At 40.9% G+C, this 20,537-nt stretch overlaps 1 protein-coding gene across 2 annotated transcripts in view; it reads left to right on the plus strand.

The window, feature by feature from the left end:
* The window catches only part of lama4 (laminin, alpha 4), a 33,755-nt gene extending 13,511 nt beyond the window's left edge, over nucleotides 1-20,244 (plus strand). Inside the window, exons 11-40 of one of the 2 annotated variants that reach the window (XM_034579955.1) lie at nucleotides 287-398; nucleotides 515-679; nucleotides 2,226-2,422; nucleotides 5,653-5,766; nucleotides 6,193-6,341; nucleotides 7,264-7,405; nucleotides 7,498-7,591; nucleotides 7,672-7,788; nucleotides 8,185-8,370; nucleotides 8,549-8,688; nucleotides 9,073-9,237; nucleotides 10,451-10,596; nucleotides 11,720-11,882; nucleotides 11,983-12,116; nucleotides 12,364-12,535; nucleotides 12,737-12,868; nucleotides 12,955-13,097; nucleotides 13,762-13,891; nucleotides 14,132-14,269; nucleotides 14,482-14,615; nucleotides 15,218-15,382; nucleotides 15,647-15,800; nucleotides 15,909-16,102; nucleotides 16,225-16,414; nucleotides 16,526-16,681; nucleotides 17,390-17,549; nucleotides 18,234-18,361; nucleotides 18,450-18,543; nucleotides 19,456-19,575; nucleotides 19,651-20,244. In XM_034579955.1, coding sequence (XP_034435846.1) covers nucleotides 287-398; nucleotides 515-679; nucleotides 2,226-2,422; nucleotides 5,653-5,766; nucleotides 6,193-6,341; nucleotides 7,264-7,405; nucleotides 7,498-7,591; nucleotides 7,672-7,788; nucleotides 8,185-8,370; nucleotides 8,549-8,688; nucleotides 9,073-9,237; nucleotides 10,451-10,596; nucleotides 11,720-11,882; nucleotides 11,983-12,116; nucleotides 12,364-12,535; nucleotides 12,737-12,868; nucleotides 12,955-13,097; nucleotides 13,762-13,891; nucleotides 14,132-14,269; nucleotides 14,482-14,615; nucleotides 15,218-15,382; nucleotides 15,647-15,800; nucleotides 15,909-16,102; nucleotides 16,225-16,414; nucleotides 16,526-16,681; nucleotides 17,390-17,549; nucleotides 18,234-18,361; nucleotides 18,450-18,543; nucleotides 19,456-19,575; nucleotides 19,651-19,796 — 4,380 coding nt within the window. In that variant the 3' untranslated portion in view covers nucleotides 19,797-20,244. Of the gene's footprint in view, nucleotides 1-286; nucleotides 399-514; nucleotides 680-2,225; nucleotides 2,423-5,649; nucleotides 5,767-6,192; nucleotides 6,342-7,263; nucleotides 7,406-7,497; nucleotides 7,592-7,671; nucleotides 7,789-8,184; nucleotides 8,371-8,548; nucleotides 8,689-9,072; nucleotides 9,238-10,450; nucleotides 10,597-11,719; nucleotides 11,883-11,982; nucleotides 12,117-12,363; nucleotides 12,536-12,736; nucleotides 12,869-12,954; nucleotides 13,098-13,761; nucleotides 13,892-14,131; nucleotides 14,270-14,481; nucleotides 14,616-15,217; nucleotides 15,383-15,646; nucleotides 15,801-15,908; nucleotides 16,103-16,224; nucleotides 16,415-16,525; nucleotides 16,682-17,389; nucleotides 17,550-18,233; nucleotides 18,362-18,449; nucleotides 18,544-19,455; nucleotides 19,576-19,650 lie in introns of both variants that reach the window. The other variant, XM_034579956.1, reaches the window with a different exon arrangement.
* The last annotated feature ends 293 nt before the right edge of the window (nucleotides 20,245-20,537 follow it).

Consider the following 20,537-nt stretch of genomic DNA (forward strand, 5'->3'; position numbering starts at 1 on the left):
CTTCATGCGCACTTAGCATTTAAAAGTCCCTGGAAGACTTTAGAAGTTCGAGCCAATGTTTTTCAGTGCAGCAGCTGTTCCTACGTGGCCATTCTTTATACAGACTATTAACAAATTCTGTGTTTATAGTAGGTGGATTTTTTTTACAATATATAAAGTAGAGTTATATCTAACTGATTTTACAAGACACCCAGGAGTCATAGTGCCGTCTTTAAAAGCCACTGATTTAGCCACTGATTAAAGCTACCAGCGGGCATTGATTAGTATGTGTTGTGTTGTTTTTCAGGAGAGTGTGGTGATGACTTTGGGGAAGAGGCTTGAAAATGAAACGCTAGAGACCCTAACCCTGGCTGACCAGCTCAGTACAAACCTCACTGACCTCAACATTCGCATCGAAGGTACCTACATTCTGGCTGACTCACACGTTTGACTACCTAATGCACACACTGGGTGCAAGTTGCATACTGTAATTACTGTGTCCGTGAATGCTAATGTGTTTTGCGTGTGCGTGCAGAGATGATCCACGACTGGGAGCTGTACAGTGTTCAGCAGGATGTGGACCCAGAGGTGGTCAGACGCAACACAGACAAAGCCCAGTTAATGGTGACCAGGATGAGGAAAGTGGACCTGTCCCCACGAGAGCCTGTTGCCACCGACGAGTCCACTGAGGCTCATGACTGTGAGTACAGACAAGAAACATGACAGAAGAAGAGAGAAAGAAGAAACACCCACATACAGTACACAAAATTACACAAAATGACATGTTCTTATCCTCCTCGGAATTGATATTGCACGGCACTCCTGACACTGAATGTAACTAATTCACTTTTGACCATTGTAATGGAAATTGAAGGTTAAGCAACAGTTAGAAGAACTGTAACCTCATGTTAAAAGCCCCCACATGTTCAGCAACTGTGTGCTGAACAGCAATTGGTGACTTTCAACCAATAATCAAATCGATCAATGAAACCAAAAGGATGATGGTAAATGCTATGATAACAGTAGCTGAAGAATTGTTATAAAGTAAGAAACATGATGTTTTTTATAACAATATTCACGCATCTTTGGTGATGTTAGTAATACTGTTGCAGCAAATCCCCTCAGGGTGTTGATTTGAGCAATGTGTGTTTCATTTATTTATGGCCAACATTTTATCTATAAGCCCCAAAAAAGAATAAATTCCAGACAAGCTACTGTGTTTTTCTTTAGTTTAAATATTACAAAAAGATAAGGATCCAAAAAACATCCAGGCAAAAGATCCATTTTTCACCAGAGGAGACCAACCGAGCATTTACAGACCACTATGAACACCAACAAAACTAAGTGAAAGATGGCAGCTTTGTAGATTGTGCTAAATGCTACCATCAGCATGCAAACATTCTTACAATACAAATGTTAACATACTGATGTTCAGCAGGAAATGTTCATTGTGGAAATGCTTAGAGTCAGCATGCCAATCATCTTGGGCTGCGTCCACCGATTTAAGTTTTTAAATGCATCATTCTTGCTACAGTTGAATTTTTGACCATTTGACCACCGTAAAACCCTATAGGGTTGCATTTAAGTCTGGACAGACAAAAGTAGAGACATTTTGAAACAATGATGTGGACACCCACCTTTGCTTTCTGATTAGTTATATCTGTCATGACCTAGCTACCAGCAGTGAATGCAAAGTGTTGCTGACACTTACTGTCTGTAACAGTTCTACTTCGTTGTCAGTCCAGGAAAATACATCACTGTTCTTCTGCAGGGTAGACAAGGCACTTCCTGTTTACACCGCTATGCACATGATCAGTCAGAGTGAATGATCATGTGATATTTGTTTATAAGTGTGATATAAATGTGTTAGCATGGACAGAGATAATCTCTTTTAATATGTAAATGTGTCAATGTTAGCTTAAGGTTAGTGCTTTAGAATGCATTTGCTTTTAAGAACTATCAAAAATATAACAGATGTTGATTGGACCATTCTGACCTTTGCTGGTATCAGGTAATAAACCAAAGTACTGGACACACTGAGCTTCATCTGATGTACAAGAGGCATTGTCTCACCTCCAATCCATGAAAGCCTGTTAAAAAATGTATGGCAATCAATGCAATACTCCTACTCTTCAATGCACACATAGAGAGGGACAAGACATATTCAAATTACAAGCTAATCTAGATTTCCCCTCAAATGTTAGACAAGTGACAGTAAAGTGATGTGTTCCTGATTGTGTTTTCAGTGCTGAGGCGTATCCGTCAGTTGGATAAGAAGCTGATGGTCACAGAAGGCCGACTCTCCCCTGTCAGGGAGATCCTCTCACGCTTCTCCACCAAGCTATCAGACGCTGAGACCTCTCTCCAGAAAGCAGCTGGCAACGTGCAGGACACGGAGGACATGAACAGAGCCAACGTCCTCAAATTCCAGAGGAGCGAGGTGAGTGCTCCCCTCTCATTCTGTTTGTTACTATAAATTCATTTGGATATAGTCTTGTTTAAAAGCTCACAGACTTCCCTCCTCGCCATGGGGGGATGTGCTGGCATGGGAATTGTTCTTAAAGTGCTGTGCGCTTCATCTCAACTCAAGATGTTGAGCTATACTCAGTCACGCAGAGGTAGCTGGTCTGAGAGGACCTTAGTCTGGTGCTAAATGCAGTGTGAGGGAGATCTGGCTGTAGTTTGCCAGGCAAGTCCGAGAAGCATATCCTGCATGGTTTTAAGTACAGAACAGAAACACTAAACCATCTGTGGGAGCTTTGGACTGTTACATTAGGAGGAGGCCCACAGTGGGGGGATGAGAAATGCTGCAGTGCAGTTTTTTTTCCCATGACAATATCTAGAGCTTGCACAAGAACATCAAGGCTTCCCATGATGTAATATGCATCCAAAACGCAATGTAATTACTGTCAGAGGAGATTCAGCTTCTCTTCTGCCAACTTTCGGAGAGTAACCCAAATCATAGTCATGCATTTAGACTGCCCAGCAAACAGTTTACTGCATATATGGTTGACAGAGGTGTAGAGGTGCGTATATGCAGATTTGTGATATTTACATACACCTGGGCAGGAAGATTTCCCTTATAGCTTAATTCATCCAGAGATACATACTGTATTAAAGTTGAACTTTACCCCTAAATTCTGGTTGAAGTGCCTCTCACTGGAAATTCAAAAAAATGCCTTTTGAACACAGTGCTGGGAGACTCGACTGAGATACATATAGTCAATTTGTTTGTTCATCAATGGCGTCATATCCCCTTTGTGCATATATCAGAAGCCAGAAGCATCAAAACTGACTTTTCATCCAGTTTTAATTCACATTTTTATGATACAGTTATTTAATCTTGGTGGTTTTGAACTGTATGTTTTATCTGGATGAAGGATTGTCGTGATCAGATGTCTGTATATGGACCAGTTGCACATTTAGCTACTAAAAAAAGTGATATCTTAGCTGATGGTTGGAACCAAACCAGAGGTAAAAGAGATGGAATTTTGGGCCGACATGTCAATGCTGATAAAATGTGACAAAAAATACTACAACTTATGAAAAACCTTCATATAAATATGGATTTATATCAGTTTATGGATTAATAACTAAGTAGAAAATCAGATTTGAAGCTCATTGTGAACTGCAGTATCTGAGAGTTCAAGTAAGTTTATGTTCACAGTGCAGTGGGATGTAGAAATCATTGGCTGCCTGCTGGACAGGGAACATAATAAAACATCTAGACAGCTTACAGCTGCCTTGTACAATGTTTGGCAGTGATGTAAGTATACAGGGGTTTAAATAAAAATAAAATTCAAGAATAATAGTATCAGTTCTTTAGTTTATATGGTGTATTTAAATGTCATCATCTTGGATTTGTTGAATTTCAACTGTGTAAAAGCATGTGGTTGGAATTTGGATCCAGGAAGTTGTTACCATGCCCTAGTTGACATTGTGGGTCTGCTGCACAGAACAGCTGCGGCTGTACAGTGTGTGTGTGTGTGTGTGTGTGTGTGTGTGTGTGTGTGTGTGTGTGTGTGTGTGTGTGTGTGTGTGTGTGTTCACATGTTATCAGTAATGGGGATCTCCATGACCAGGGTCTCCCATTCAGTGCCATGAATGCTGCTCTAACAAAACACAGAGCGTCTCCTAATCTGGGTCTCTTCAGCACAAACCGGTTGACACTAGCTGCAGCCACAGTTTGCTCACTGCTGAGTTACCACAGCCAATCACACCATCTCAGCATTGTGCCATATTTAGTCATGCGGTGGTCAAGCAAAAGGGTCGGGTGTTGGTAGTGTCAACTTCAATCGCAAACATCCAAATACCACAAAGGTTAATCCACTTACTGTACAGTATGTGAATTGATCATTTGAAGGTGTTTTGTGTGATTTGAACTTTAAGATGTTAAGCATCACAACGAACTGACAGTGAACTGGGAGCACAGAAGACTGAATACACAAAGGATAACTAAACACAGGTCAACACATTAGGACAGGTGCAGACAATTCTAACTGCAGGAAAAGGGACAAAGACAGGAAATCAGAATCAGCTTTATTTGCTATGTATGTGTACAAATACTAAGAATTTGACTCTGGTGTAGTTGCGTTCAGTAAACCTACACAATACAACTGACAACACACTACCAGAAACTAGCTAAATAAGTGTTACCACTCTCTGCAATAAACTGTACAAGACAGTAGTGCAACGGGAAACAAAATGTGCAAGGATGGACAAGAAACATTTAACTACTAATTATGACCAGAGGACAATATTGCAGTGGTGCAGAGTGCAAAGATGCTGAAACAAATATGGATCGATAACATACAACGACAGACCAACCAAGTAAATGACACACGAGGAAAGTGGCCTCAAAATAAAACTGGAAATAAACTCAAGGAGTCAAACAACTGAAAGTCTAAACAAAGAATTCAAGAAGCCATCAACAATATAACAAATATAACAATATATTCAGTCTGTATAGGAGCAGATCTTAACATGTTCAATATCTGTTTTTGTCTCCTGGCATTGTGGCTTGACTGGATTGTTGCCTGTGCAGAGAATAAGCAGGTGTGATGTGTAAACTTGAAAGCCCGATATCTATTTGTTAAGTGAAGTCAAGAGCCCTTACTTTAGCATAGCACAAAGACATAAGCATGAGTAAACTAGAACACATACCTTCTTCTTTTCACCACCATATGGAAAACAGATACATCCAGCTCATTATCCAGAGCCGTACCAATTGCACACAGTATTAGATATCAACACTTGCGTGATTTCTGATATTCTGAGATCTCTCCTGAGACCCTTAATCCAATCCACAGTTAACAGGTTCTCGAGTTTCAAAAAAATCGGTTCTGTAGTTTTTGTGTAATCCTGCTAAAAGACACACAAGCAGCAATGTGAACATAACCTCCTTGGCGGAGGTCAAAATAATGTGGTTTATGTGGCTCATGTGATTCTGGTTCTCAGCTGTACTCTTTTAAAGATCACAAAGTAGATCCTGATCTCAGAGATTAAATAAAGGCTGTATGTGTATGAGTGACTACCCCGAGTTAGGTTGTCACTACAACTCTGAACATGCAACCAACGCTTTTCACAGAAATGGGGAGAAGGTTGAATGTTCCAGCATGTAACTACTAACACCACAAGCTGTAGTTAAGTATTATCTCCCTGTGCCCCCAGGCCAAGCAGCTGCTGCTGACAGAGGACCACACTGCTGTCAATGACACACTGGAGGCAGCCGGAGGTTTCATCTCTGACACAGAAAGGACTGTGGCTGAGGTGGATGCTATGGTGCAGGTGAGGCCTACATTACTGTGAGGACTGTGTTTACCTGAACCCACAGTGGTTTCATAAGGTGGGTGCAAAGGGTAAGAGAGGAATTATCAGTGTCCCTGCTGTATAATGATGTTCAGGTTTCCTCTCACTGGATGAGGTAGTATTATAACCTAATAGACTGTTCTAAGGGGTTGCAGTATCTCAGGCCTTGCATTGGATTTATTCACTCCTGGGATTCAGTCTATGCCAGATTCTAAAGCTGGTCAATTTGATTTGGATGCAGTTTATGGATTGTCTGTGATTGAATCAGCAGTGTTCTTCAGCAGCCCTTTTTAGTGCAGGAGTTCTGCAAAGTAAATGATGATATTTGTGAGAACAACACCTGTGCAGAGATGACTGATTACTGGTGCAAGTCGGTGGAACGCATGTGTTCATTTATCTACACAGAATGTGACTGAGTACCACGCAGCGATCGATGGCGCCAGCCAAAGCCTGACGGAGAAGACGGAGCGTCTCTCTATGGCCGACAGAGATCTGGTTCAGAGGGCAGACGAGCACGCCGTGGAGCTGGAGAAACAGGCCAATGAACTGGAGGAGTAAGACATACTTTCATACACATAATCAAGCCCATGCACATCAGCAAAAATAAACAACACATGCACATTAGTCACCCTCTCAAACTTTATGTAATATCCCTCTCAATATTTCTTCACCCTGTTTGCAACACTGAGGATTTAGCCGACTGATTCCTAGTAAAGATCTAAACCTTTGAAAATGAAATATTGTGTACTTTTACTTTTGAAAATGGATCAGGTGACCACTGTAGTTTATAAAAAAATATTACCCAAACAGGAGAATTAGTGTATTTCGAAGGGAGCAGCAGCACATTAATAAACCCTTTTTGAGCCAGTGAGCCAACAACAACCAAAACCCTAAACAGAAGTAGCTCCATGGAAATTGCAATCATTCATTTTGTTATTTACAATCCTGCTTATGGTTTTGTTAAATGTCAAAATGTCTACAGGTGCAACAGCAGAAATCAAGAATACAGTTTAAGTGCTATTTTGTATTTGGCTCTGAAAAAACAGCTTTTGAAAAATTGAAAGAAAAATTTGACACTTGATGGCACCAGAAAATGCTGAAAACACACTGACATAACGTCATCAGTGTGTAATGCATAATGAGCAAGCCAACATATTACATACTCCCACATGCAGAGGTCACAGGGCAACATTAGCAGTCATGTATATGCTGCTGGAAACCAGGTTGATAGGAGTATTGAGCAGAGACGGAAAAAACACTAAAATCTTCACAGTCGGAATGATGATTCTCTGTGGGGCTGTTACTACGAGCAGCCCATTTAAAGGAAGTCATTTGATTCATTGTCATCCTTTTCTCCGATTCAATTAATGCATTTTTAATGTGATGTCCATGAGCAATGGGAATTTGTTATCATTTTATGTGCAATGTAGACACATGGAATAAGATGGTAAAGTATTACCCTCCTGTCTCCTCCAGGGATCTGAGAGCGAGCGATGCCAACGGCTTTGTACAGAGAGCCATAAGTGCTGCCAACGTCTACAACAACATTGTGAAATACATTGACGATGCAAACATCACCTCGCTCACCACCTTCAACTTGTCCCAAAGAGCTGAAGACGTAGGTTACATCGCAGAGCTCTGCAACATCAATCTGCTGTAATTTAAAACTGATGCCGTACTAGGTTTCACCCTGTGTGCTCTGTGTTTAAGGTCGTCGAAGGGATCAACACTCAGCTTGGACTCCTTGTGACACAGAGCAACAATGTTTTCAAGGAATCTGTGTCATTACACTCAGAACAATCTGGTATGGTATGGTTTATTCACAGATATAGTTATAACCAAAGTCCCAGCTGGATGTCATTTACAATTTGTTTTCTTTAACAGAGGTTGAAACTGAGGTGATTGACAAGCTGAAATACATTGAGGAGACCAAAGAGACCATGGATAAGAACACCAAACAGCTTGCAGACCTAGTGCAGGATATCGGTGGAATTCAGAGAGGTAAGATGGCACTTGCTTGTTTTAAAGATAATTGTGTTAACTGTGTGTCCTGTTTTTAAAGAGTAGCACGCCAGTGGGAGAAAGTAGCCAGCTGTCGGAGTCTGGGGGCAATCCCCAAAAATGAAACAGGAAAACTATAGTGTGGTTGTCGTTCACATGAAACAAACTACAATTATTTGGATGGAAAGATAACATGTTTACATTTAATGTAGATGCTTTAATGACAACTAATGGATATAAGAAAGATGGCCTCTTTCATATAGTCAGAGCATCATCCATAGAGCTGAGTTCTGCTCCGTTGAATGATAACCCACTTTTCACCATCAACTACATGTTGCAAACCCTGTAGTACTATTCCAGGATTTAAGCTCTTTCATCCTCTGCATCCGTTTCCAGACGGAACAGCACAGCGTCTGGAGTTCACCCTGGAGGTGGCCGAGGGGACGCTCAACCACTCAGCAGAGGTCCTTCAAACCATCACGCCCATTAGCAGCAAGGTTGAGGAATGGGCCAAAAACATGAGAAACAATGATTACTCTGTAGCTGCTTATGAAGAGGCCGTTTCCTCTGCCGGAGAAACAGGTATCACACTCAGGGCAACACACATGTATCTTGAATGTTTCAATGATTCTCAGCAGGCAATTAGTATTAAACCATTCATCATGTGTCAACCCTGCTAACCATTCAATCTGCTGCACTGACGGTCTCTTAGTATAAGCATCATGCTGAAACTGTCTCTTCCTGTTGAACTGTTTTGCAGTGGAGACCCTGAACGTGCTCGTCCCCGAGCTGCTGAACAAACTGAGGGTGGTTGAGGAGAAGAAGCCTGTCAACAACGTGACCACCAACATCATGAGGATCAGAGAGCTCATAGCCCAGGCCAGGAGCGTGGCCAAGAAAGTGAGCTGTCTGAAAACATGGTTAAAGTGCAGTAGATCTAGGAGACACATGCTTAATGTTAGCCCAAGAAGCCCACAGCAGCAGTACAGACTTGTTGTCAGGACATAGACTTGTGTATAATTTACTTATAATATTACTTTTGGAGTCAAAAGTGTGCATACTTGTCCACACATTTCCAAACCTTTTTTTACTGTACACCTCATGTTGATATCTGTTTTCTTTATTTCCTACACAATCATAAACTTCATTAAAATACAGGCCGTTTATTCATAGCAAGATGCTAATAGCGATGCAATTCACTCAATCTGAATGACAAAACAACGGCTCATACAGTATTGAGCTCACCCTGAGTTACTGGTCTCTGTGGTTTGATTTCAATCCCAGGTCCAAGTGTCCATGAAGTTCAACGGCCAGTCCTCGGTGGAGGTCCACCCTCACAGTAACCTGGAAGAACTGAAGACAGTGACAACAATCAGCTTGTTCATTAGAGTGGACCCTGACAAGGATCCCATTGAGGACCGTTTCATCCTTTACCTGGGAGACAGAAATGTGAGGAGAGAATTAGTTGCTCCTTAGTTAATTAACAATGCTCACCAGGAAGAATGCCAAGCAACAGCAAGTAAACTGCATTTACTTCACAGATGTTGAATGCACCAAATGTAAGTCGCTTTGGATAAAAGCGTCTGCCAAATGATATGTAATGTAATTTAATTTACTTGCTGTTATTAAGCCAACTGCTTAACAACCAACTGCTAAATGTAGTGGCTGGGTATGTGACCCACAGCCGTTGCTAAGACTTTACAGACCAGCACACAGTGGCTGAGGTCAATGATGAGATGCAGGGAGCAGCTTGTGGATATGAATAGTTTGTTGTGATCGTGGGAGCAGGAATAACAGCCTTTGAAAAATGCACAGTTGCCCCATTCAAAAGGTCTCCAAGGGACGCCTGTGACAATGCTGCATGTGAGTAGCTTCAAAGTTAGAGTTCATTTGCATAAATACCGTTAGCCCGCCCACCGGGGGCACAGAAGGAGAGCAGCTACACAATGTGAGGCCTCTGTGTTCTGTGACATTTTACCTTGGAGATTTCACTGCCACTGAACTGTACTGCAGGCAATGGCGTTGGTCTACAGCTTTTCTGAGTGGCCTGTATTTCAGGGAAAACCAAGGTTTCCCTGGAGAAAAATCATGTTGTAAAGCAGTGGGGATAAAATATATTGCGGGGGGGGGGGTGCTTCATCGAGCTGCTGTGTAATGCAAAGCCTGCCGCAAAAATGTTGCCTCATTGTGTTGTCTAAATGACTGTGGCAACTCTCATGCCGTTTGCATTTTTCAGAGAGATGTTTTGCATCTCACACCCCGTCACAGTAACTCCCTGCCGACACTTTGAAACAGCAAACAGGGGAAGCAATACAAGTTATTACTTCCACCACATCCAGTTAGTCGTCTCTGTTTCTCAAAACTCTTGTTCTGAGAAACACAGTTTACACATCCTCATCACTTGCCGGCTGCTGAATCTGTATGTCTATGTTTTTAGACGAAAATTAACCAAATACAAATTGAAAACAACTTATTTTGAATGCTCACAGGCACTTACGGTCTACTAGGAGCATTGTACGAGTAAATTATTATATAATTAAATTATGTTAAACATGTTTATTGGTGGGGGCGCCCCGTATTAACCAGCCGCCACTGTTGTAAAGTAAACAAAGGCCATGGTGGGAAAACTCACTGTGTTGTTTTCTGGTGATTATGCCCTCAGGGTAGGAAAGACTACATGGGTCTGGCTATCAAGAACGACAACCTGGTGTACGTGTACAACCTCGGGGGTGAAGATGTTGAGATCCCGCTGAGTTCAAAGCCTGTCAGCCAATGGCCTGCAGTCTTCAACTACATCAAAGTAGAGAGGTAATGTAAATGGGCCATAGAAACATCCACTTTGTGCAAGAAGCACTTGTACAAACAGATCTGTTCAAGTGGCACATACAAATGATTTAACTTATATGTCAGATTCCCTAGTTTAATCTGATTGAAGCTGAAATTGAAAGATGTTACTGCAAAACCAACCACTTTTAAATACCCTGTAGATTCACTGGCCACTAGTAGCACGGTGGAGCAATGTTTCTTTAAGCAATACCTTTGAAATGTTTTACAAAATACTTTTAGTTGACAAAAGTGTGTTGGAAACACTTTAAGCACAAGCTGCCGCAGTAGCTCACATCTCGTTATTTTATTGTTTTTTGACAAGAAAAGCAGTGAAGAAGAATATGATTGCTTGCAAGCAAAGGTTGTCTGAAATCACTCCTCATTTATAACCCCACGTCTAACAAATACTCAATAAATAAATAAAAATCAACTCAGTAGTTTACTCAGTAGTGAACACTAATATTTGATATTTCAGACTCTAATCATCCAGATGTCATTTTGTTTCAACACATCCGGATTTTCATGTATGTCCAAAATGGGACACTGCTCCATGGGATTGTTAGCAGAACGTAGTGGACTCACATGGACTCTATTTTTCTATTTTCTGTGCAGGAACTATACAGTGAAAACCTGAATACACCAAGACTCTTTGTAAATGTATTTTTGTTAGACCTCAGAGATACTTACAGTAGATGAAGGCGAGAAGCACTGACTTCAAACATTAATTAAACTTTAACTTTAAATATTTTATTTTTATATTTTAAAATGTACATTTAGCAGTTTTTCTACTTAACTTGAAAAGCACTGTCCATGCAGACCTATAATCATTTACTTGAGTAACTTTCCCAACCAGTTGCCTTGAGTGAAAAGTTAGGAGAATGGATTATGCTAGTGATGAAATCAAATCTCAATTTGGCAACATTCAAACAAACCACTTATAACAAGTTTGTGCACTTTTTTGCTCCGTCTTACTTGAAGGACTTATACAAGCTAGTTTAAAAAAGAGAGATCCATGGTAAAAAAAAATCAAGCCCATCATCCCACGTGTCTCTTAGTGCTAAAATGACTTTTGTTACCTTTGCCTCTTTGTGATTTCTGCCTGCAGGCTGGGCAGACATGGAAAAGTCTTCCTGACCGTCCCCAGTCAGAGCTCCACAGACGAGCAGAAGTTCATCCAGAAAGGCGAGGCTCCAGGCACAGACTCACTGTTTGACATTGACCCCAAGGATATTGTGTTCTTTGTTGGTGGTGTCCCACCAGATGTCAAGGTAATATATTTCAAAAATGCCCTTAATACAAATAAATATTTATTTAATCACCAGTTTCTATTTACGTGTGACTGTGTTGTTGTATTTGTTTTCAACCTAGCTTCCTCCTCCTCTGAGTCTCGCTCCTTTTGTGGGCTGCATCGAGTTGGCCTCGCTCAACAATGATGTGATCAGTCTGTACAACTTCAAGGAGGCTCACAAAATGGATGTGGTGACATCATCACCATGCCCCAGGTACACATTTGCATGTCTGGATTAAGTCATCTACATTCCACATTCTCTTAAAATACAATCCACAGAGCAGACTAAAGAATATCTGCCTGTGGCTCACGTCTAAATGACCACACTAAAATCAGTCAGTAGGATAATTTGGCTGCAGTTTGTTGTGCTGTTGAGATGTATTATTTCATTTGGATAAGTGACTTTGGTGTTGTTCTTTGGTCGATCAAATATCCAATCCCATTTCTCGTTTTTCTCTTAGGTACAAGTTGGCATTCTCACAGAGTCGCATCGCCAGCTATCTCTTTGATGGAACAGGCTACGCTCTCATCAACAATATTGAGAGGAGGGGCAAATTTGGTGTCGTTACGAGATTTGATATTGCAGTACGAACCGTTGCAAACAATGGCATCCTCTTCGTCATGGTCAATGGGGTAAGTCCAAAGACTGTAGTCCCCCTTTAAGACTCCACATGTGTGACATCTTGAAATGTATTTTAAGACAGGAATTTGCCCTATACAGCAATTTGTGTGGTATTATATAACATTTCTTTCACATACTATAACGGTTTAAGTAGAAACACATTTAATTATACACTGCAATAAATTAGTATGCATTTTTTTTCTACTTTGCAGGACAATTACTTCCTTTTGGAATTGAAGAATGGCTTTTTGCGACTAATGTATGACTTCGGCTTCGCCAATGGACCAAGGGTTTTGGAGAATAATTTACCAAAACTGCAAATAAATGACGCACGATACCATGAGGTACATTTCACATTTGTAATACAGTTGGCTGAACATGCATGAGTTATGTTTTGCTGTAACTGTCGGTGTTTGGGGTTTGTGCACAGTTGTCAATCATCTACCATCAGTCAAAGAAGGTGATCTTGCTCGTGGACAAAAGCCATGTTAAATCGTTGGAGAATCCCAAAACCACACTGCCCTTCTCAGATATATACATCGGTGGGGCTCCATCAAGCATCCTCAAATCCAGGTGAGTACAAATAAAATGGCATCAGAGAGAAACTGATTTTATTTCTGAAAGTCTGAAGATAATTCATGTTTCTACCTCAGTAATTACTCTCCTTGTAGCTCTGCTTTGGTCTTCAGTAACTCTAGTTATGCCTCCAGCTACAGCTGTGGCTGGAGTTTCAGTTTCTCCGTACTCGTGCACAGACTTCCCTGCCTTTCTCTGGAACACAATATCTCAGAAATCTTCAGATTTGGCCCAAAGTTTGATTTCGTCTCAAGGATGAACTGATTACATTTTGGCGGTCAAAGGTCAACGTCTCAAAGACCTCACAACACATGTTTTTTGTCACGACAAAGGTCCGATAGGATAAAATGATGAAGTGATAACATATTTAATTCAAAGGTCAAAGGTAAACATCACTGTGACATCATAATAGTTTTCAAAAACTCTTTCACTCTGTTGTTTATTATTTCATATACCTCAGGTACAGACATTTTGGCAATAATTCCTGCAACTTGCCTGGTTGGTGAGGCCAAACAACCACAAAGCAGTAACTACAGTTAAAGTCACAACTCAGGAACAGGCAGACACTGTGCCCTTTATGTCCTGCATATTGACGTCTTGTTTTGAGCATCATAGAGATTCTCCACTTAATGGTGACACTACTATGTGTGTATCATCACAGGCCAGAGCTGTCTGCTGGAGTCGGCCTTAAAGGCTGTGTGAAAGGTTTCCAGTTCCAGAAGAAAGACTTCAACCTGCTCGAGGAGCCCGGCACCATTGGCATCAGCAGTGGCTGCCCGGAGGAGTCCTTTGTAAGTGCTCCCTCACATCCCCTTCTCACTTTGTCACTGATGGTGCACTGTTTATGTCCCTCTTGAGTCAGTACCTCATAGATCAACACACTTCTGCACCCACACTAGCTTTCACTGTCAGGTGAGAGAAAATAGTTGCCCTCCAGCTTTGTTTTGAGTTTGTCAAATCCTATCCGTAGGCTGCATGGTGAGTGAACGCTTTGGGGTGATGAAAGTTACATGTGTTTTTTGTTATGATAGATGTCCCATAAGGCCTATTTCACTGGAGAGAGCTACCTGGGATCCACAGGAAAGATTTCACCCTGCGACAGCTTTGAGGGAGGACTCAACTTCAGAACTCTTCAGCCCAGCGGACTTCTGTTCTACCACAGTGAAGGGGTACACACAAATCCATGTTTGCATTGTGAATCTGTTAGTTGAGGACAATTTAATTTCAGGATTGTTTCTGTTGGTCTAAGAACGCTGTGATGGAGAACAGGACTTTTTCTTTTGAAGACCTTCTTGTGCTGCTGGATGACAAATATATTCCATAGTATCTATAAAGCTAGTAACAAAATTGTAATAACTACTTATATTTTCTCCTTCTACAGTCTGATGAGTTCAGCATCTCCCTGGACAACGGAGCAGTGGTGATGAACACCAGAGGCACAAGAGTCAAATCCCACAAGAAACAATACAATGATGGAAGGACACACTTCTTAGTGGCCTCAGTGAACAATCAGAAGTAAGTGTTGACTGAGCAGCTGCAGAATCCTGTCAGCAGTTGTTCAGACCCCATTTGCATCATATTTCCACATTAATAGATGAAGTTAAGTCATCAGACTTTTATTCATTTTCCTGTACTATTGGTTTATTTTTCTTGTGTTGTCCCGTCATTTTTTCATTTATATTATCGTTTATGACATTTTTGTGGCATGGCAATTCTCTTATTAATTTAATTGCTTGAGTGCTTAACTACTGGGAGTTTTAATGACAAGCTTTCATGTGATCATAGAAACTTTCAGATCTTGTTAATCAAGTGCATTGTTTCTAGTTTCATTCCAACCCGTATGACGTTAACAATATGTGGTGCAACCCATGAGTATTGTGTAACCATATAATAATGTAATAATGGTTACTGACTCCTCAGTGGTCAGAATGTCAACATGTTGATGGCTAGCTGTGATCCCATCGCAAGATGGTCTCTAGTTTAAATATGCTGCGATAGAAAAGGGTGGTAGGTAAACAGATGTTAGGAAAAGTGGGTCATGTGTACACTTAGGCAGGTAGTTAGAAAATTTGTATCAGAACCGATAATTCGTTAACTGGTTGAACTGTGCACTTTAGGTATTCTCTGTTGGTGGATGACAAAGACAAGCAGGAGAAGAAACGTCCGTCATCAGCCACAAGACCCTCATCAGGCTCTGCTGTAAAGACCTTCTACTACGGAGGGTCTCCAAGCAGCAGCTTCAAGAACTTCACAGGCTGCATCAGTTATGCTTACATCAACAGGTAAATCACTACAGCTTAGAGTAGGACTGGAAGGAACATATTTATTCTTCTCTTTATAATAGGCAAACTGCCCGCTTCATATCCCTCCAGACTGTAAAAGTGAATGTTTAACTCTAGTCGCTGCTTATTTTCTCAAGATGTCACTCTCAAATGAAGTAGGTTAAGGACATGGTGTGTTGCAATGAAGACATGATAGCATCTATAACTTTTACATGGCACTTTTGTACTCATGCACTCACACTGCTTCTGTCTGTGTTTCTGTAGACAAGACCGGGACATTGAGCCTGAGGACTTCCAGCGGTACACAGACAAGGTGCAGACCTCCCTGCAGGACTGTCCAGTCCAGCGCCCCCCTGCTGCTCTGCTGTCAAGGCAGAGGGAGAACATCTCCAGGGCCAAACATGGCCAGTCGCAGCAGGTATAAATGAAAGATTGCCTTCCATTAAGAGTTGCTTTTTGAGGATGTATGCTTTTCACTTGGTTTGTAAATATTTGAGCAACACTGACATTTAATAAACTCTTAAAGGTTACCAGGGATAAGTCCAGCCTCCCTCTAGGCCTGATGGAACTGAAGAGTGATGACCAGGAGCCATCTGAGCTGAACATTGAGCCCTGCTACCTCTCCTCAAGTCCCAGAGCGTCTCACCAAGCCTTCCACTACGGTGGCATCGCCAACAGCAGACAGCACTTCACAGATCTCCCAGACTCCCTTTCAGAGAGGTACATGTAGCAGAACTATAATTAACCTCAAGGTCAAGTCCTTTTAAAGCTCACTCTCACAGAGTCTTTCAAGGATTTCTGTATGTCGACACGCATGACTAAACGCACCTTTCACCTCCCAGGTCCCACTTCTCCTTGTCCCTGAAGACTTACTCATCCTTTGGGCTCATCTTTTATGTATCTGATGTCCAAGAGGACAATTTCATGGCTCTCTTCTTGGCCCAAGGGAAGCTGGTATACACCTTCAATGCAGCAGAGCAGAGAGTCAAAATCAAGAGTGAGGAGAAATACAATGATGGTGCATGGCACAATGTAAGTTTATGAAGGTATTCCATGTCAGTAATGAATCTATGGTTGTGCAAGTGCTTGTTTAGGTGTGTGGCAAGATTAGCAGTGACGACCTTCTGTTTTCTCCCACTGAAGGTTATTTTTATCCGTGATGGGAGAGTGGGGCGTTTAATAATTGATGGGCTCACAGTCCTGGAGGACAGAGTACAGGAAAGCAACATCTCCTGGCATGTCAACAGTCCCCTCTATGTCGGAGGAGTTCCTCCTGGGAGAGCTCTGAAGAATGTTCAGGTATGGGTAAAAGCTGATTTGGTTTAAAGTTTTAAAATTAAAAACATACACAGCAGGGATCACTTGAATCACATGAATATTATATCAAATATCCGTGATTAAGAGCCCTTTGGCATCTGCTGGAAAACACATGATATAGTAACTCTGCTGTTCACACTGACATAAGGAAATCACCACTGCTACACTTTCCCCTTACAATTCACCATCCTGATTTTTAAAGATGCATGAATACATTTTTCCCTCAACTGTCCCATTATCACTTAATAAAAAAATGCAGCAGATGCCAAATTTTTTCCCTCTCTCTTTAACATGACAAGGTAGGGCGTTAACCTTGGCGATGATATGTGCTCTCCAAGCACCCCTCTAGTTACGACTACAAAGGGGGTTATGTTTTCATCACAGTTTGTTTATCTGTTTGTTTGTTAGCAGGATTACGCAAACACTACTAAACTAATTTCCATTATTTTTGGTGGAAGGGCGTAGCTATGGCAAACCCATTACATTTTGAGTGGGTCCATATAAGTGGACAAATCCAAGATGTTTGTGTTTTTTCACTGTCTTTAACATGGCAATAGGGAGTTAGCCTTGGCAGTGGCTATGCGCTTTCTGAGCACCCTGCTAGTTGCTTATGATCTCACTTTAATTTCTATTCTGCCCTATTCTGTTTGTTTATACCTATGATATAAGTTTCCCTGCACTCCTCTTTAGAGAAACTCGGCATACAGCTTCACCGGCTGTTTGAAGAACCTTCAGCTGGATGGACTGTGGCTGCCCTCTGTGACCGAGACGTTTGGGGTCACTCCTTGCTTTGACGGACTCTCTGAGGCAGGAACATACTTCTCAGAGGAAGGAGGATACATCGTGCTAGGTAGATGTCTAGTAGGCACAGGCTTGTTAACCCTCAAGCTCCAATCTGAAAGGAATTGAATACTACTTTTAAATCTTACATTTGCAAAGTGTTGCTTTTTTTACCGTCTCACAAAGAGTAACACTAAATTAGTTTTGGCACCATACACATCCGTTTGGAGGAGGATGGGGGGTGGCAAGGTAAAGCTCTGAGGAACTTAAGACTGGAGCTGCGGCTTTTGAATTTGTCAAGTCATTTTACATAATAATATTGATAATAATAATAATTATAACTTTATTTTTATAGCACTTTTCAAAACAAGTAACAATGTGCTGTACAAAAAAAAACAGGAACCAAATAAACATAACTAAGAGATAATAAAAGCAATAGACATCACATGATAAAAGCTTTTTTATTCAGATATGTCTTAAGAAGTGAGATAAAATGTGTAACCGATTCTGATAGTCTAATCTCTTCTTGTTTTTCAAATCATTTTCAAATCAATCCCAAAATGCAGCCAGTGCGAGGATGCTAAAACAGGGATGATATGGTTACATTTTTCGGATTATGTTAGAAGCTGAGCGGCAGTATGCAGCATGCAGCGCAGAGAAACATGGCTGATAAATGCAGTAAAAAGCTGGGTTCCAGAAAGGATAAAGTACCGTGAGCTCACTTCATCTTGTTCTGTCTGCTTCTCTCTCTCAGATGACTCTTTTAACCTGGGGCTGAAGTTTGAGCTGGTGATGGAGGTGCGCCCCCGTGTGGCATCTGGGGTGCTAATGCATTTGTTCACAGACGATGGCTTTATTACCATGTACACTCATCAAGGAGCAGTAAGTTATTTGCACAGTTATACAGAAAACTGCTCACACAATGTATCGTTTTTTCAAAAGCATGGACACAATTTTCCTGTTTTTCCAGGTTGAGGTTCTTGTGAACGATGGAACCCATGAGTTCTCCACAAAGGTGTCTCCAAGACAAGGTCTGTGTGCTGGCAACTGGCACAGAATTACAGGTGAGAATCTTCTTTTTTACCCTAAATAAATAATAATGAATCCTTATACTGAACTCTATAGTCTCTTTAAAGAGTGTTGGAGGGCACTTAGCTTGTCACTGTCACTTGCTTGTGCTTTTTGCTTAATTGATACTTTGTTGTGATTAATTTAATTATTCATGTGATTACTGGGTTCATAAAACAAATTTATAAAATTTGTTTGGAAAGTTGGATGTGTAATAATGCAAAATTTAATCATATCCAGTGTGGAAGAATAAAAATTCCTTCAAGTCCAAATTCTGCTGCTGGTTCAGATTAATTGTATTCACTGCACATCGGAGACAGGCATCACATCAAAGCAATATAATTCTGTCTGATGGTCAACATTCAGTGAAGGGAATCATTTGAAATATTTTCTTCTACAATAGAAAGTAATTTGACAGAAAGAATATAGAAGTACGTGTTTCCATTCGATGCCACCTTTATGCTGCTTTGTATTTTTCCATCTTCTCTTCTGCTTTTCAGAAGAAAACAATAGTACTTTTTGCTCTTTACTTTGTAAACACAGCTGTAGTGTGGTGGCAATTCCTCTTCATTAAAGACCAAAGTCAGTGATGGACTCACAAATGTATAGTCAATTACATGAGATCTGCAAATGAGCACAGAGACAAGCAAATGTGAGCATTTCATACCTGCTGGTTGAGTCAGGACTTTGGCTTGGATGAATATTTTACTGGGAGACATTGCTAACCCCAACCCTTTCTTGAGTAAAGTATCTGAACATTTTTATCACCACTGGAAATAAATGAAGTAGTCCCAACAGTAAGTCACAGCACTTTGGTTTCAATAGAGAAACGGCCAGCCTTTACCACAGATTGGAGATTCTGAGGAGCTCTTTGACTAAGCTATTGCATCTGTCCTGTATGACCTCAGTGATCCGAGATGCCAATGTTGTCCAGCTGGATGTGGACTCTGAGATCAGCCACGTGGTGGGACCTCTGAATGCCAGCTCCACGGACACTAGAAAGCCAGTGTTCATAGGTGGAGCTCCAGGTGAGTAAAGAGCGTAACATCTTCTGATTTCTACTTTCTCATTTCTGATCTTGCTGACACTCTCTGTCCTTTCAGATCTGTTCCTTCCAGAGAGCCTTCCCACCAGAAAGCTCTACATTGGCTGCATGAGGAACCTGACCATCAACAACAGCCCAGTGAGCTTGAGCAAAGCTGCCGTGGTCAGTGGGGCTGTCAGCGTGGGAACCTGCCCGGCAGCATAACAGATAACATTGTCAATGCAATCACTATCCCCAGTAGAGCAATGACCAAACACAGTAAACAAGTCTCTGTCTGTTAAACATAACCATTAAGACAAGTACTGTCATTCTTTTCAGTCTGTCAGATTTTTCTTTGTTTATGTCTTGAATATGTTTATACAGGGAATTGTCCCACTCATGACCAAATCCTCCAAATGTAAACATGGAAGAACAACATCCATAAATCTGTCATCTCTGTAAGATCAGGATCAGAACCTTCCCGAGTGATCCACAGTGTGTCCATGATTCCAACTTTTATTGTTTTTACAGTCTGAAAGACACATTTGATGATATGACATTTTATGGTCCACGACCCAACTTTGTAATTTCAATGGCACATTTTTATACGAGCTAAAAACCTTCACATTTTTTTTTTTTATCTCTGATTGAATAAATAATGTGTAACATCCAAGCCTTGGCTTCTTCCCTGTTTATTTTTAAAGTATTAGAAGTCTGCTATTTTTTGTTTGTTGTTTCTCATAAAATGAAAGCATGAAGTTTTTGTCTGTGTGGGTTAACAGCCTTCATCGAACACTTGTGTTATGTAGTTGAACGTAGTAGTGAATAAGTATCCATGCTCATCCATTCATCAGTTTATAGCTGTTGTATTAAAATCGTAATACAAAAACTAGACGTTCTTTTTTTAATGAATATATTTCACTGCCTTTTCTAAAAATGTTTACAATACACTTAGTTGTTTAAAAC

This window comes from Hippoglossus hippoglossus, chromosome 24 (genome assembly GCF_009819705.1).
Source record: "Hippoglossus hippoglossus isolate fHipHip1 chromosome 24, fHipHip1.pri, whole genome shotgun sequence".
NCBI classification, from domain to species: Eukaryota; Metazoa; Chordata; class Actinopteri; order Pleuronectiformes; family Pleuronectidae; genus Hippoglossus; species Hippoglossus hippoglossus.